This window comes from Triplophysa rosa, linkage group LG1 (genome assembly GCF_024868665.1).
Source record: "Triplophysa rosa linkage group LG1, Trosa_1v2, whole genome shotgun sequence".
Taxonomy (NCBI): domain Eukaryota; kingdom Metazoa; phylum Chordata; class Actinopteri; order Cypriniformes; family Nemacheilidae; genus Triplophysa; species Triplophysa rosa.
In genome coordinates this window covers 1098636-1116164 of record NC_079890.1, presented here as the reverse complement: position 1 = coordinate 1116164, position 17529 = coordinate 1098636, and the positions used below count along the sequence as shown (strand labels likewise).

General features: G+C 38.5%; 1 protein-coding gene across 4 annotated transcripts; it reads right to left on the bottom strand.

The window, feature by feature from the left end:
* Positions 1-3168: 3168 nt before the first annotated feature.
* On the bottom strand, positions 3169-16641 carry helz2c (helicase with zinc finger 2c). 4 transcript variants are annotated; one of them, XM_057330280.1, is made up of 14 exons: positions 16052-16640; positions 15480-15896; positions 9033-12074; positions 8865-8953; positions 8593-8724; positions 8262-8429; positions 7963-8107; positions 7709-7807; positions 7327-7516; positions 6958-7092; positions 6572-6784; positions 5490-5646; positions 4673-4843; positions 3169-4584 (listed from the first exon to the last, which is right to left on the bottom strand). In XM_057330280.1, exons 3-14 carry the CDS (start codon positions 12035-12037, stop codon positions 4430-4432), a joined length of 4659 nt encoding a protein of 1552 aa, XP_057186263.1. In that variant the 5' UTR covers positions 12038-12074; positions 15480-15896; positions 16052-16640; the 3' UTR covers positions 3169-4429. The 4 variants fall into 4 exon arrangements, with proteins under 4 accessions (XP_057186263.1, XP_057186252.1, XP_057186272.1 ...); XM_057330269.1 differs by having other exon boundaries at positions 15480-15550; XM_057330289.1 differs by having other exon boundaries at positions 15480-15550; positions 16068-16640.
* Positions 16642-17529: the final 888 nt, after the last annotated feature.

Below are 17529 nucleotides of genomic sequence, written 5' to 3'. Positions count from 1 at the left end.
ACACTCCACTAGGGATATCCCGAAGTTCAAGTTCAAACACAGTCTGGAAAACAAAGATGAGCAGAAAAGAAGTACAGCAGCAAAGGAGTCTGAACGAGACGCTGGACAACTAAAAGGAATAACTAAACAAAAAAGCAGAGAGCGGCCGTACTCACTATGACTGGACTGGACTGGACAAGATGCGGCGATAACTCACATCAGTAAAACTGGACAGTCTCGCACTGAGCAAGAGGAAAATTGGGGAAGAAATAGCAACGAGAGAGAAAATAAAGGGCAGGAGGACAAGAAAGTGACAGGTAAAGCACATGGCCACCTGTCAAACAAAACCCACATGCTTAACAAAACACGCAGACACACAGACAACAGAGCCGGGCCGATCAGACCGAAGTCATGCCAGGTACAGACTATGACTGTGGTGGATAAATGATGACAGAATTCTTATTTGTAGGTGAACTATCACTTTAAGAAATGTGAAACAAGGCCCTAGCTGAGGTTAGGGTTAGGGATCTGTTGTCCCGTGAGTTTGTTTTAGGAACTGATGGCAGAATAAATCATGAAATATGTGGTGAATGTGGGTTGAAACAAACGAATGCTCATGGCTCAAAGGCTTCAACAAATTGTGTTCAGCAATGTACACGCTGCCAAACTGGCAACAGCATCACCTTCTTGAGGAAGTCTTACATTTCCAAACTGTGGACACATGTCTGTACCTGCAAAACTGTGCTTTTCACATGAATATTACATACTGACTTCATGAATCCCCCCAAATCTTCCATCTACCTCTGCCCTGCTGAAATAAAACCCATTTCTAATGTTACACCATTATGAAGAAGCAGCAATTTATCATTACCCCCATTACAAATGTCTTTATGAAGTGTGTTTTGGGTCTTATTCCAGTATGATTTTGTGGTTTTATGTTGGTTCCCATTCACCATATAAACCCCACTAACACATTAGCAGTAGAGATCCACAGACACCATTAAACAGTTAGAATTAAAGACAATTCAGTGGTGATCTGCCCGTTTGTGGCACTGTTGTGATTGTTATGTGATGAACCCTACAGATTTCTGCTTCTCACGCTCATGTGACACATCGTCACTGGTAAAGGTGGAAAACATCTGAAAACGATGTCGTAGCAATGTTTGAGTTCTTTGCATATTGACAACAGATGTCATGAATGGAACAAAGACATTTTCATGAATTTCTTTTGTACTCCGCAGTTTTAGATTTTATTCAGAAAGTGCATTAGTACACTGTTTAACAATGCCATAGAAAAAACATTTTGACTTCCATAAAGAACCTTTAACATCTGCAGAACCTTTCTTTGTAGTGGAGAAAGATTCATTTGATCATTATTCTCACTTTCAGGGCACTTGTTATTTAGGTATATACTGTATTAATGCAGGTAGAAGAAATGTTCCAGTATTGACACCTTGCACATTTGTGTCCCCATAACCTCAGTAGTAACTACAACTGCTGGTGTCTCTCCCTCTGGGACAACGGCCCTTATGGTATTTATTTCAGACCCTTAGAGCATCTTTGAAGGGACACTTCACCCACAATAACAATTCTTTCATCAGTTATTCATAAAACGCTATGACTTCTGCAGAACACAAATGAAGATATTGAATGTTGATTACAAACAACATTGGACTTCAAATAAATGATGCATTTTTATTTTTTGGGTGAACTGTAAGTCATGACTTGTAAGCTGTTCGCTTGTGACTGCTCACAGTCATTGGGTCTCATTCACTAAGCATGCGTACGCACAAATTTGTGCGTGAAACCTGCGTACGAACTTTTTCACGAACAAATCATGATTCACTAAAACTTTCGTACCAAAATGTATTCTAAATATAAGAAAAAAGATTGGAACAGCTGAAAACACACGTACGCAAAATCCCCAGTCTCTTTCTCTCGCTCCCTGACGATCGATCGATCAATCAATCAATCAATCAATCAATCTTAGGATAATAGTTATATACTTTAAATAATATGTGTATAATTATGCTTAGATATATCTTTAATTTTAAAATGATTTCATCGTAAACAGTGAGAGAGTAAGAAAAGCTGCGTTAGACTATAGCTCGAGGTGCGAGGTTTCTCTGAATAACAGCGCTTTTACAGCCAGGTAACGAGAACTCTGTATAAAAGGTGTTTTGTTGTGCATGAACTGATTTTGAGGACAGCGCACTTGGAATTACTTGCGAGAGCGCCTGTAGACAGCATCACATGGGGTTGCCTGGAGTATCTTTGACAGGTGGTAAAGGAAAGGTTAGGCGGAAAGCCCTAATATGGAAATGGACTGGGTGTGTTTTATGCAAATGACTTATTTAGAATATTCTAAATTCACTTACATCAGGATGAGGTTAAGAACAAATTCATGCACGTGTTGTGAATTAGGCAGAGAGTTTTCATGAGAAGGTCAAATGTGCGTATAAGTACGAAAAATCTACGCAATTATTAGTGAATGAGACCCATTTTTCGACAATTAATTACGTTAACATAATTTAATATATTTTTTAACCTTTTTTATGACAATAAATATACTTTTACAGTATGACTGACTTCTGGTAAAGATAAAAAAGTGAAAAAAGTATGTAACAATAAATAAATAACAAAATAATGATACCGTAACTCATATATAGGTGTATAATAGTGATAATTTCCTTATAGTTTTATGGTAACTACAAAAATATGAATCTGTTTTTATAATTATACATTAAAATTAAATGAATGCATATTTGTGACCACGCCTGTGAAATTCAGGCTCAAATCTCATAATCTAATTGTGAGAGAACAACCACTTTCAATCATTAATTTCACTATGGTTTCAATATTTGACATGACATTACTCATTCAATATTAAAGTTATCAAGATTATGTTTTCAAAGAATGCTCTTTACGTTATGGTAGGGCTGCTCGATTATGACAAAAAACATAATCACGATTATTTTGGCCAATATTGAGATCCCGATTATTTAACACGATTACTCATTAACTTTTAAAACGACATAGAAAATAAATAATTTTGCTTTTAAACTGTGAATTCAACTGAAAAATAAATGTAAAGAAATAGCACAGCTGAACCACTGTAAGGAAAGGGGTGCGCTGTGGATTTATACCACGAGAAAAGAGATGATCCTTGCAAAATGGAATGTGGCACAATCATCGTTTTACCTCGATTATTTTGTTTTTGTAATTGTTGAAGGCCAAAATTGACGATTACGATTAATTCTCGATTAATTGCACAGCCCTACGTTATGTAGGATGATTTTTTATGTTAAACAATGACTTTAGCTGGGTTTTCACAAACAGTGTCATGAACGTCAGGATGGAGGACCCCAGTGCAGGCAGCGGTACGGTAACACAAAACTTTTATTAATAAAATAAAGACCCACGAGGGGTGAAAGCCTTAACAGAACAATCAAAACTACAAAACAATTGCAAAACAAAGACTTCCCACGAGGAGGCAAAACAGAGAAACAGGATTAACTAAACTTGACACAAGGCAGGAACTAGACAAGGTATACGGGAACAAGGATCAGTGAAGGTAATGCACATCGACAAGGCAAAACGAAACAGCACAGGACATTAACTAGGGGAACTAACAAGGGATAGCTACAATAGGCAGGTGTGGGGAATGAAACACTGGCGGGAAGCTAGACAAGGGAGCGGGGTCAAGAGACGAGACAGTAGAGTACATGGCCATCATAACAAACAATGACCATGTGCTTCCTTCCACACAAAACACGTGGGACTGTCATGATCCTGCCACAAGACTAGAAAAGCGTGACAAGGTAAGGCAGGATCATGACAGACAGAATCACATTTGATAGGACAGTATTTGTTTAGTTTGTCTGAGCTTTAGATGCCTTTCAGTTGGCTGCATATCAAATAAATGTAGGCTTAGGAAATATTCATATTAAAAAGGACAAAATCATCAGCATGAATTAGAGATGTTTGTTTTCTAAATGCCATTCACACACAATCTATGACAGATTTTTCCTTAAGCGTATCCACCCTGTCGTGATCCACTCTGTCGTCTAAGGTATTCTAACAGGGTGGAAGGGTGATTTTTATTTTTTAACCCAATTTTCAATTCTCACATTACGCATTTTTTAAATCGAAGTCATAAAATATATGTTTGTTTGACCACATCAGGGTGCACATTTTATGTCAGTAATTTGTTAAAAATGTTTTATAAATGAGTCAATTTAAGTGCTTAATCTTGACCTGTTTTGAGTTTTTAAATCTCATAGCATAATCTTCAACATGATGAAACAAAGTAAAGATAAAAAAGTCTTTTCATGAGCCTGAAAGTCCAAAACATTAGGGAATTGTGACCCAAAGAAGTCATGAAAATACTGTGGAAGCCCTGTTCTTCATGTAGAACAGGGCTTAAGTGGACGGTTCTTGGTCACCAGTGTCAAATTGCACTGGATTTAACGGTGTCTCTGTCGGCAGCTTCACACTCGCTTTGAACCTGAATATCACTAGCTGGATTTACCACACACTCCTCTCTGTCATAATGATCCAGGATCTTTTTCCAAAGATCACTGCATCTTAAGAGGTCACTGTTACCTGACAAAAAAAAAACAAGAAGCAAAAAATGTGATAAAATGTATAGTAAAAAATGGGTATACATGCATGAGTATGTTTTACTCTTTACCCAGAATGCAAAGTCCATCCTGTGCACGTGTTATGGCCACATTAACCAGATTTTCATCAGTGATAAATCCGAGTCTTTTGCACAGCCAGGCTTGACTGGATCTGTTCATGTCTGTGTCAGTCATAGAGCAGGAACGGACAGTAGAGAGGATCACATACGGCCACTCGCTCCCTGTACACACAACAGTTAACACTCTCAGTTAAGACTCTTCAAACCGATGTTCCAAAACCTGCCCTACATATACAGCTACCTATAAAGTGTGCCATAGACACATCTGTATAGACAGAATATTGCCAACTTAATGATACAATTCTCTAATTAGCATAAATATGTTTTGTAAAATTGTCTGTTTAAATGCCATATACTTAATACATTTCATAACTAAATTAAATGATTACAATCAAGTCGGCAAAGGTGCTTTTTCCCAGTAAATCAGTTTTATTGACTCATGCATTTCAAAATGTAATACATTGAAAATTAAATGAAGTTACGGCAATTAAATATTTCTGTAAATTTGACTCACCTTCAATAATATTATATTTAATAATTTTAGCATATATAATATGAATATGTTAATAATGTATTAATATTTAAAACCTAAAGAAAATAAAATGATGTTAATAAATGATATAATAACAAATGAATTACTCATATGCCATCTTAGATTTTTTTATTGTTGCAGTGCATTCTGGGATTGCACTTTCCTCAAAGGAAACTCCATTGAAATCGGGTGAAAACTGGATATCTTAGAAGGCGGCATGTGTCGACCTTGCAGTACACGTACACAACATAGGATCACGGAACCGGAATAACTCACCTTGACTTTTCATAATTGTGCAAACGGTGACATTTTCAATGTCACAATTCTGCAGTTGTTCTCGGATATTAGACACCTGTGCATTATATGGAGTCAGAATCGCAATATGATCAGGGTTGACACGTGAACGCTTGATCAAAAGATTTGCCACACGGACCTGGAAAAACAACCAAGAAATCATATGTTGGACTAACTGAGAATATGCTTAGCAGAAAAGTTCTTATGCTACAACCCTCAAGCCCTTTTGAAATATTCCTACTTGTATCATGTGATGTGTTATTTGGCCAGATCAAATTGGACACACCCAGAATAACCTTATGGAAGAGGTAATAATGTGTGATAGAAAAAAGAACATTTTAAACATTTTTATGAAGCTACGAGACTACTTTGTGTGTGCAAATAAACCAAAAATAACAACTTTAATTAACATATTCTTCTCTTCACTGCGAGTCCCCGTCACACGTTCACAAGAGCACCACGATGCATGCGCACCCAAGTCGTGCCCCAACGCATGCGGTTGTGGTGCTCTCGTGACACATGCATGAGGGCAGACGCATGCGCCATGCGGGCGTTCGGCGCACAACCCGGATGCACCAGCGTCGTGGTGCTATCATGAACGCATATCATTGAACGATGTCTTTAGTACTTTTCTGGACCTTGGCAGAGAGAATTACCATGATGTCAATGAGGAGGCCTGGAAAGCTCTCAGATGTCATCAAAAATATCTTTATTTGACGCAGGGAGGTCTTAAAACGTGTAGAACGTCATGAGGGTGAGTAAAACATTTTGATTGTTGAGTGAACTAGCCCTTTACGCATGTACGTACTTTATGATTCACAAAAACTCATAAATGTTTAGTCAAAACAACGCCATTATATGCATTAACAAAGATCTAATAAACGTTTTATCTAGGTTGTCACATCATCTTTAGGATTGCTGATTGTTATCACTCCGGGTTTTTGGTTTGTTTAGATGTCTTGCTTCTTCACACTTCTTTGAATGGCATAAGTAAGTAAATGATGACAGAATTTCCATTTATTCATCTCATGACATGAATGATTGTGACTTCGACCGTGACTTACAGCCTGCTTTGCCTCTTCAGCGTTTTTCATTGAGTTCTCGTTCCCCTGTTCTGTGGACACCACCAAACTTTCTTCTTTCCCGTCAACGTGGCCAAACACGATGGCCGTACGAAGCTTGTACTTGTTCAGCAGGCAACAGGGTCCACGTTTAGCTGCTGTTTTTAGTTGGCCTTTGTAAAACTCCTCTGACGGAAACCTGCAAATTTCTTCATGCTAACATACACAATTGGAGAAGAAAAGAGACGAAAGACCATTGCATGTGACGTACTCTGTCTAAACTACAGTCTAGGCTTCATTCTATTAGCATTGACATTATAGTTATGATAAAGTTCTGTTGTGTTGATCAGTTTTGTTAATAACACAGAGACAATTGTTTTAGTGCTTACCATTCTGTACTGTGTGTCCAACATTAAGGCCAATTTCATGTAGCGTTCAAACAGAGATTGCTGCATGCCCATCTTTTTAACAATGGCACACTGCACTATCGGTCGTGTCTGTTTGTGATCACCCATCAACACAATCTAAAATAGACAACCCGTGAGAAAAGCCTTTTCAGTCAATTTTTAGCTATAGACTCTAAAATTCTTGGGTTGTGCCAACCCATGGTTGGGTAAAACATGGACATACACTACTGCTGGTTTAAATTGTCCTAGAAAGTACTTGACCCAGCAATGGATTCATGAATCACAATCCTGTCGTAACAGTTCTGTGCCTTAGACACGGTCATGATTGCGATATATCATGACATCACTCACCTGCTGTGGATTGTGGGCAACTAAAGGAATGAAAGCCTCCGGCTCCGTTGCCATGGCACATTCATCGATGAGAATCTGCCGGAAGTCCATCACCTGTAGATTGGGATTCAGTGCTGATGAGCAGGTGCACAGAATGACGTCGTACTTCTGAATCTCGTGCTGTTGAGCTTCTTTCAACAGTTTCCTGTAGCTGTAAAAATACATTTTTATACTTCATGTTCATTGCTGATGCATTAGCTGTAGAAGTATAATAACCAATAAACCAAATACAGTTTATTTCAAATCCCAAATCTATTTTGCAATTCCAATCATGCAAATAAATAAATAAACTCTGCCATTATGCATTATATACACATTTTTATACATATTAGGTCTAACCTACCTGTCTATTTGATCCTCTGTCATGTTTTTTTCAAAGTCTTTAATTTTTTCCGAAAAAGGGTTTTCAGGCTTACGGACAAGATACATCAGCGTAATATCCCTGAGAAAATGAGACAAATAAGAAAATTTGAAGTGCAATAGATATATTTGCATTCTTTGTAGCATGTATCTGATCAAGTGTGGTTTTTTGTGTTGAGTTTCTTAAGCAGATTGATCATCATTGGACACCTTAGTTTTGCTCCTCAAAGATCTTACCTGAGCTCCTCTTTTGGTGTTTCATCACGGAGGGATTTGCGACAAAGCTTTAGGTCGCTGCCTGGATACGGATACATGCGCATTTCCATCTGATCGCAGTGGATTCTCAGAGGCTTGAGGACTCCTTTTAGCTTCAACAACTGCTCTGGAACACAAAACAGTTAATTGGTAAAAAAAACACGTTACGCCTGCTATATACTCAAAATAAACAGACACATCCACACCTCGAAAAAGTCTAGCTTAAAGGAAGCGTGACAATGTTTTTCTTTAACATTGAAGGTCACCAAATGAAAATTCACCTGCAACAATGTCCACAGACTTGTTGGAAGGTCCACAGTACAGTATAGCAGGCTTTTTTTGCTGTTTCTGAGATGCACATGACGAATCGGAGGAAGTGGATAGAAACTCTTTGTTTTTGTTGAAAAACTGGTAAACAATGTGAATACCAACAACTGTTTTCCCTGTACCTGTTTGACAAATTAAATGGAATATAAGCACACTGTTCACAAGTCCAACTCGGGTAGTAGCCCAAATAAGATAATTTGAGGTTAAGTCACAATATAGAATTCCCGAATACTGAAATTCTGAGAAGCACTGAACCAATGACCTCTAGTAGTTTTGAATGTGTACCTGGTGGGCCTTGGATCACTGTGAAAGGTTTCCTCAGAGCCTCCTCAACTGCTCTTTGTTGGCTTTTATTCAAGGAGGGCAGTTTCAGGCTCTTGTCCATGGTGTACAAGCTGATCTTTTGATCTGCATCATCTAATAATAGTAAAACAAAATTATGCGATTTTATAAAAGGAATTTTCATAACTTTAAGATAATCCATGAGAACTCTAAAGATGAAAGACTGCCTTAAATATACCTGCTTGAATTGAGTTATTTCATTTTGGTTTACTTACCGCAAATCACATCTTCAAGTTGTCCAGTGGCAACACTTTTCAACAGTTCGTTAGCTTGTCCTAACTTTGCAACAGCTTGTTCCCTTAGTCTGCAAGAAATTGCGCAAGTTACAAAGTACGAGACTGGGAACAAATCGGATATGTATTAGTAAGGTGCGCACTACTTACAGGTATGGAATTTTTTTGGGAATGACTTCAATGGTGAATCTTGTTTTCCTATCAAGAACCTTAGGTGGGATGACATGCATAGAGCTTTGTATGATCTCAAAATTAATTTGGCCTGATGCTTGCTCTTTGTTTTTGTCCTTCGGCTCCATTGATTTGGTGGCTACTCCATGTGCAACCCAGGTGAAAGGTAGTGGACCCTGCAGGTCCAAATCTTCCGAACAATTTGATGGTTTCGCTCCTTTGTTACAGTTCGCTTCTTTCTGATGCCTAAGCCTGATGCATAGAAAGCAATTCCTAAGGTCAAACTGTAGAGACCATAGTTTTTTTTGAGTCTTCGTTATGTGAAAAAGACCCTTTTCGTCCCCGATCCATTTAATGGGCACATCCTCTATTAGGACACTGTTGTTTTCTTCAAGAGCATTGTAAGCTGTGTCTATCTGACAGAGTCGACTCCAGATGCTTTGGTACTCCTTGTAGCTTCCATACGAGGGCTGTGATGCCTTGCATACTACTCTGGAAAAGCACTCAGTAGGGTTTCTTGAGTGCTCCAAACAGATCTCAAAGTTTTCATTAATGTTGAGCAGTTTCACTACAGGTGCTTTAAAACCATCCTTGAGTTCGGTCCCAATTTGCACTTGAACAACCATTCCTAGCTTCAGTTCCATGGTTAGTACCTTCAGGTGCTTCTCTGTTGAAGAAGTCTCATCCTTCACAAGGCTTGAGGTTTCATTTTTTGCCTCTGCTTTCATGTCACGGAGGCATTGCCCAATCTTGGCCCAGTCTTCTTCTTTCGTGACAGATAACAACTTCTGCCACATGTTACCGGACACCGGGATCACATTTTTGATAGGCTTGGATATATATGAAATCTGGGAAGACTTGAATGAATATACTCGCCTCTTCCAAACAAGAGTAGTGGAATTATTTTCTTCGTTGTATTTAGGCTGAGACACAACTTTAAGGTGTCTGTACATGATGTCGATAGCCTCTGACATGGGATGTAGTGGAAATGATATTGTGAAATCGTGCTTATCCCGGATTAGCTGGTCCACCACCGCTAGCCTGACAACGGTTTTAAAAGAGGGAGGCTGAATCTTCCTCAGCATCAAAACTTGAGCATCATGCTTCTCTTCTACTTCTGTTCCAGATTGACAGAACTCGTCGATTTCAACTTTTGTGTAATCTGGTTGTTTTATTTCATTCTTAGAGAGGATGGTGTGCAAAAGCCTCTGTAGGATCAGGTCTAGATAACGCCTCATAGGAGATGATGCCCAGGTGTATGCGTTCAGCCGCAAGTCGTAATGGCCCAATCTGGAATCCACTGAGGAGCAGGACCGGAGAATGACAGCTTTTCTTTGAATGTCATGAAACTCCTGTACCATATGCCAAAGGGTAGGATGGATTTCGTCTGAAGTTAATAATTGCATCAGACTGTAGTAGTCTTTGTTCTGTGCAAAAACTTCCATTTTCTCAAAAATAGAGGTGAAAATGTTCAGCAATATGACTTGCCCCTTGTCATTGTCACGGATATTCCTTATACTGTTGAATTCTAGCGTTGACCAAACCTCCTCTGCACCCTGTCCGATACTCTCAGTTGCTTCACACATACTTGAAAAGTAAAGTGACATGGGAATTAGGTCACTGTATTTCTCCTGAAACTGTTCCAGTTGTTCGGGATCTGGCTGCCTGTGGCACCTCAGTGGTGTGAGATCCCTTGTGATGTCTTTAGAGAGGAGTTCTTCAGCTACAGCGTTATTGTAGAGGTTCATGAGCTCCTCCACCATGGCGTGAGAGCAACTCTGCCCTGGTTGCTTCTCTAAGGGCCACCCCCCTTCCAACCTGAACTTTCTGTGCACTTCAGAGAAATGGCAGGCAACGGCTACACAGTCCTCCACGCCGGAGAACTGCAGAGGCTCTGTGGTATCGAAGCGATATTCCTGAATTATTTTGTCTGCATCTTCATATGACAGACGTTCATTAGACATAACGTGGGTTAAAGCAAAGCGCCAGGATACAATATTGCTCATTTCCTTGTCAATGTCTATTAGCAAAGATATGGCTTTACGTTTTTCTCCTGGTATCAAACTTAAATGCTCTTCACTCAGTTCTCTTGAGAACATGAAGGTCACCTCTTCCTTCTCTTGAGTGTAAATGGTTTTGCCAAGTTCTCTGGCAAATTCATCTGGCTTACTATCTTTTTTAATGCAACTCGCCACATCTGTGATATGAATACCTATCTGGTAGGTGTCATCATTGATTTTAGTAACACTAATGGCATCATCCAGGTCTTGAGCTGTACTAGGGTCAACTGTGAAAGTTATGGCGTCACACAAATCTTTCCTTTTCTTAGCATTTTCAGGTTCTTGTGGTTTGAATGATGGCGGATCTTTACAGCCAAGCTGGAACTTGAGAAGCTGAACAGCATCATCAATTACTCCTGTAACCACCCCGAGAGGATATTTTTTGTTTTCCCATTTCATAACCTTGACAAATAACATTTCATGATTCCCAGAATCCTTAATGAATTGCTTCGTCACCCACCATCCATTCTTCTGTTCTCGTATTTCAACGTGTCCAGACATTTTTTGAATTGTCAATATTCTGGTCATGTTATTGTGAACAGGCGTGACAAGTTTGGTAGTTTGGAAGTTTTGGTGTTCCATCATCCTACAGATGAAGGTAAGGTTGTCTATATCTCTGTTCATCAATCCAGTGACTTTTCCCTTTAGCACTTCACCTTCCTGCGGAGACTGTTCTCTGCTCTCAATCTCCACACAGACTTCATCACCAGGAAAAGATCTGCCCACATTTTCTCTTCCACTGATTGTAATACAGACGTCCGGCTCATGAATAGGCCTGGCATATGCCAGATCATGTCTTTTCATTTCTAGATTACAGTGTTTGTAGTCATATGGATTGGTGGCTATCAATTCTTCCAGTTCTACCTTGCTGTATTCCTGGTAAAACTCATGTTCAGGCTTCATATCTGGCCTCAACAAATACATGTCTGATATCAAGTCTCAGTATTCTTGCTCGTTTCTTCTGCAAACACAGATTGAGGCACTTGTGAACAGCCATTTTCTTGTCAGCCCAGAATTTGGAGTTTAACGTATTTTCAAGTTAATTCACCCAAACATGAGACTTATCTCAATGTCCTCACCCTCAGGCTTTCCCAGATGACATAATCTCCTTAGCTGACTATAAAATGATATCAAGTATGTCTCTGTATGTCCGTTTTAAGATTGTAAACAGGACCCATGTTGATGATTGCAAAAGCATATACAGCAATCGAAAAAAGTGGGAGAAGAAAACAATTATCCATTTTAATTTATTTTGAGAAATGCTTTTTTGTTCCAACTAATAACTATTTAGTTGGAAGAAATTGTTGTATTAAGTTTGTGGTATACTTCTTTTTTCTTTCTTTATACAGCCGAAAGGAAAGCCATGCAAAGCATACTTCCTTTGAATCATCGCCTACGCATGGGTTTTGACGCATGCGAATTAGGACATATTGGAATAATTCTCCGTGCCTACAGGGGTTAGGTTTTCTTCTACTACCTTGAATCGACACTCCCTTCTCTGTGCCTCTTATATTTGAGGCTCCATATATTTCACTCGAGTATTTAAACGTGTCTGAAAACGCCGACTATGGGCGCTCGACAACGCATTGAGGCGCATTGTTTGCCTTGATACGGAATGTCCGCCTAAGTATTGTTAAACTAGTATTCGTTTTGCAGATAGTTTGTTTAATTAACATTTTTTAATATTGTGGTAGTCCAGGGATATAACCTGATACAGACATTGACACTCGAATCCTAAAGTATTAATTCCTGCATTGTTTTTAGGCAACGTAGACAGATAAGGTTGTATCAGCTGCAGGTATTTGCCGTTTAGTTAATGCGGTATTTGTCCCGCTCCTCCTGCGCTCTGATTGGATGGCCGCGCAAAAAGTGACATTGATGAGCACAATCATTATGCATTAACACATCGCCCTCAACTGGAGCAGCACTAAACTATATTTTAGCATTTTAGAATGCATACTCTGCTGAAAAAGTGATAGAAACCATCACATAATTCTACTGGATTTAATGGTTATGATGGGAATTTTATTGGTTGTAATTGAAACAAAATACCATCAAATCATACTCAATTAATTCTCAAAACACACTGCACAAAAGGTATTTAATGAAACCTAATGGTTTCCAATGGAGTTATAATTGAAACCATTAGAATTTATGTGGTGTTTTTTTTCAGCAGGGCAGTCATATTTTCGTGGTTATTTTGATTAAAGTAACTCAAAAGTAACGCAAAAATAGTGTAATGCATTACAATTCAAAGACAGTAATATTGTAATATAACTAATTACTTTTAAATGACAGTAACTAGTAATATATAATTTATAACATTTTGGAGGTAACTCCACCAACACTGACGAAATTTGTGTCACGTGCACTGTCCCTTGTGTAGGGGTGAATGACCAAAAATCTATTTCACGGAATGAGTCATTTTATTTCACGGTAACGATATATTTCATGAAAATCTCCTGTTATAATTCTATGTCTTATACTTCATTTTTCTTAGATCGATTTACTTTCTTTATTTATTACAGTTCATTTAAATGCTCACCATAGTTAAAATGTGGGCAAGTTATGAAAATGCACTGAAGATATCAGATTAAGTTCTGATAATCAGATTTTTTTTATTGATTTATATTTATCTTCTGGCTATATGTATAGGCTACAGTAGGAAGATAGACAACAGGTATAACAATGATGTATGAATACATGCACAAACAATGAGAGTACAGTATACGACTGGTGTTCATGGGGTCTGTACTGTAGGTCTTTATCGCTCTTCACTCTCTATTAGATGAGCACTTTTAGTGTGTTGTGACTCTGTGTCTTTAGGTTTGTTTATTCTCGTGCTTGTCTTTGCACTCCGAGTCTCTGGTGACTCCACATGCGTTATCTATTAACAGCTTTAAAAAGCGACCTGACTTCTGAAATACGTGAGAATGAGCTTTTTTTAATATGCACGCACAGATCCCTGCACCCCTGCACGAGCACTGCGGGTGAGAGAGAACGCGCTGCACTGGAGCGGATCATGAAACTACAGACTGAAAGAAGGTCAAAACAATGTGTGATTTGTTCATGTGTTATGGGTGAATGAATTCACAAGTTTTTTTTCATCATAACTCCCAACTTGCAGAGCGCGGAGTTAACCACGCCTACTGATTTACATTTCGCGGAATAGAAAAATCTCTTACGGTTGACATTATATTCCGCGACTCCACCCAGCCCTACCCTCGCGTAGGGGGGAAATGGGAACTATACTTCAGGCTTTACTCTTCAGATAAATAGAGATCTTTGTACTAGATTCACCAAATGAAATATGTCCTTCCATTACGTCTTTTTGTGTTCCATGGAAGAAAGTCAAGTCATACAATATCTGTGTCATATTGTTTGAATCAATATGAGGGTGAGTACATTTTGACAGAACTTTTATGTTTGAGTGAACCATTTCTTCAACAATTGTGACTTTTATAATAATGAACTTTAATAAATACTTTTTTTAATATTGGCAAAAATTAATATTACTTTGTTAAAAACAATGTTCATATTATGAAATAGCAGACTGTTTAACAGATGTCTTCCACTTTATATCCCCCTACTTGGATTGATGGAGAATTAGACGTCATTGATCCTCACGGTGAACTGAACACACCCCACCACACCACATCTCTTCTTTTTTTGCTATTGCCGTTTTAGTAACCAAAATGTAATGTACATGTCTAAATGCCAAGGCTCAACGCAATGAAACACTAAACATGACTATATAAGAATTACTCATAAATGATCAAGAACGTATAATCTCAAGTGTCAAAATTGGGCTATTTAGTCATGCACAGAAAACAAGGTATTGCTATCTAATCTAATGTTGCACGCTGGGGAAAGTTCAGGAAGTGCTGGTCATGTTGTCAGTTTCACTCAAAAGCTGAAGGAGCCCTGATAATTCAACCACTTCATGTAAGAATAATAAACCAGAGGCTGATATCCCATCCATTTGGACTTTGGACCGACAAATTTAGCCTGTAGTCTTCCTACATGCTGCTACTCTCTCTCTCTCTCTCTATATGTGAATACAGTATATATATATATATATATATATATATATATTTATTGTGTTTTTGTATGTTCTGTTGTCTTTAGTCACATTCCATATGTTTTGACAGTTTGCCATGTGTGCCGTCGTCATCTCCTCTTTCATTTAATCTGCTTGTTATTGTCTCACCACCTGCACCTGCGATCTATTTGCGCCCCTTATTAGTTCCCTGTTTATTCCTTGTGTTTTCACTGTCTTGCGCCTGATCGTTGTCATTCGTGTAGCGCTTTGACCCATCCCTCGTCTTGTCTAAATCCAGGTCTCAGTTGTAGTTTTGTGACTTACCTGTTTGTTTGGTTTCTCGTTGTTTTCTTCTCCTGCCCTCCAGGCTGGTCCCCGCTGCCCGCTGTGTGTTTCTGTGTGAAAAAACAAACCAAAAAGGGGCGGAGCACATGCAGAACTCTGTGAATGACAAGTAGCATCTGGTTGCTAGGATGCAACTTAGGTGTGATTGATTGGTTGTGAAAACAACACCAGTATGTCTCGAAAGAAATCGATCTCTTTACCTCTACATTTACTCTTAATGTGACCCAAAAATAAAAATACTGTCACCATATACTCGACCTGTATGAGTTTCTTTTTCCGGCAGAACACGACAAGAAGATATTTTGAAGAATGTTGTTAATCACTTGCATTGATCCATACAATAGAAGTGAATGGGTGCCAGTGTTGAACATTTTTCAAATTATCTTCTTTTGTGTTCTGCGGAAGAAAGAAAGGTGAGTAAATGCTGAAATTTGAAATCATTCATCTGACAGATTTTAGTAGAGACAGATCTCACTAAACCGAGGCATTCAGAAGCCGCTGAAAAAGGGGATGTCGCCCGAAATCAAGCTTTCTCATGCCTACACACTCACCTTGGTGTTGCAGTACCTTCTAAACTTCACGGAGCGGAGACAGCAGTACTACAGTGTTACTCCTCCTTCAATCCACGAGGTCTCTTAATGATAAACACACATCTTTGATCTGACGTTTGTTTACACCACTGACATGATTAACCCTGGCTACAAATCCCCATGAAAATAGTTTCCGTTTACTCCGGCCAAAGCTATAACCTGTAGTACGAGTTTTCTTTGTTGACTCATTTGCCTCACCCTCGTTTTATCAGCATGGTTATTTGTTAAGAACAGAAACGGCGCCCTTGTTGAAAGATGTGAACGTCGACTGCATCTGCTCGTGCAGAACATAACAATGATTTCACAACTGAGCACTTCATCCTCCAGCATCATCTACATTCATACCAGTCAGTCCCATTGGAATCATGCAGATGAAGCAGGATTTCTTCGTTTCAAATTCAAGAACAAAAAAACATTGGAGTAAAATGATGGAGCGCTGGATTAATTGTACCCAAATGAGTTGTATACAGTACGTGACATTCTCTAATGCTGTGAATCTGTCATAATGTGATGCTGATACTGAAAGATGCAAACATCCCGTCTTCAAGTTAAAAGACAAATATGAATTTGAAAAATGTTGTTTTCTTTACTTTGAGCTGTGCATGAATGCCTAGAAAACATCCGCATGCACACAAGATGAGGCGTGATGACGTAAGCGCAGTGACCTCATCATGTGGTGTATTTCAGGCATGTTCTGTTGAAGCACTTCTGTCTTAATGACTCTTAATTCCTCACACGTGATGCGCCCGATGAACAAAATTCTTGGCTGAAACGAAACGTTTATAACTGAATTTATCCAGAATACGCATGAAACTTTACACTAAATGGATGTGATTCATGAAAGCTTTAAAATACAGACCTAAAGTATGTCTCTTATGAAAGAAACAGATGATTGCTGACCAAAAAAAGATGAGAAAGTTATTACATCACTTTTTCTACATCATTTATATATTCTAATAAAATGGAGATTCTAGAGGTTGAGACATAGTTTGTCACCAATGGATGTGAATTAAATTGTGGAATTCGAAAGTGATCTTAGGTGTTCCACAAAGGTTCAATGAGCTTTGGTTCTGATAAATACAAGATAATATAAATGATAACGATATTCAAATGTGATCTCTTTGATGCATATGACTCAGCCACATTAAATGATAATTCCCTTTTCACTTAAATCGTTACGTTTTCTCTGTCAAAGTTTCTCTATATTCTGTGAACTGAAAATGGCATTTCAGATGAAATGTTCAGTGCATTCCTGCACCTCGCCCTCATTCTCAGAAGTATGCTTTTAAAAAGAACAAGGAAAGGATGTATTTTTACAGCTTGGTTTTATCCGTGTTGTTTTTGAATGTCTCGATTTGGTCAGTTGACACTCATCAGCTGTGTTAAACTGAACTTGATTATAACATTTCTGTACCTTGACATACCAGCTGACAAATGCA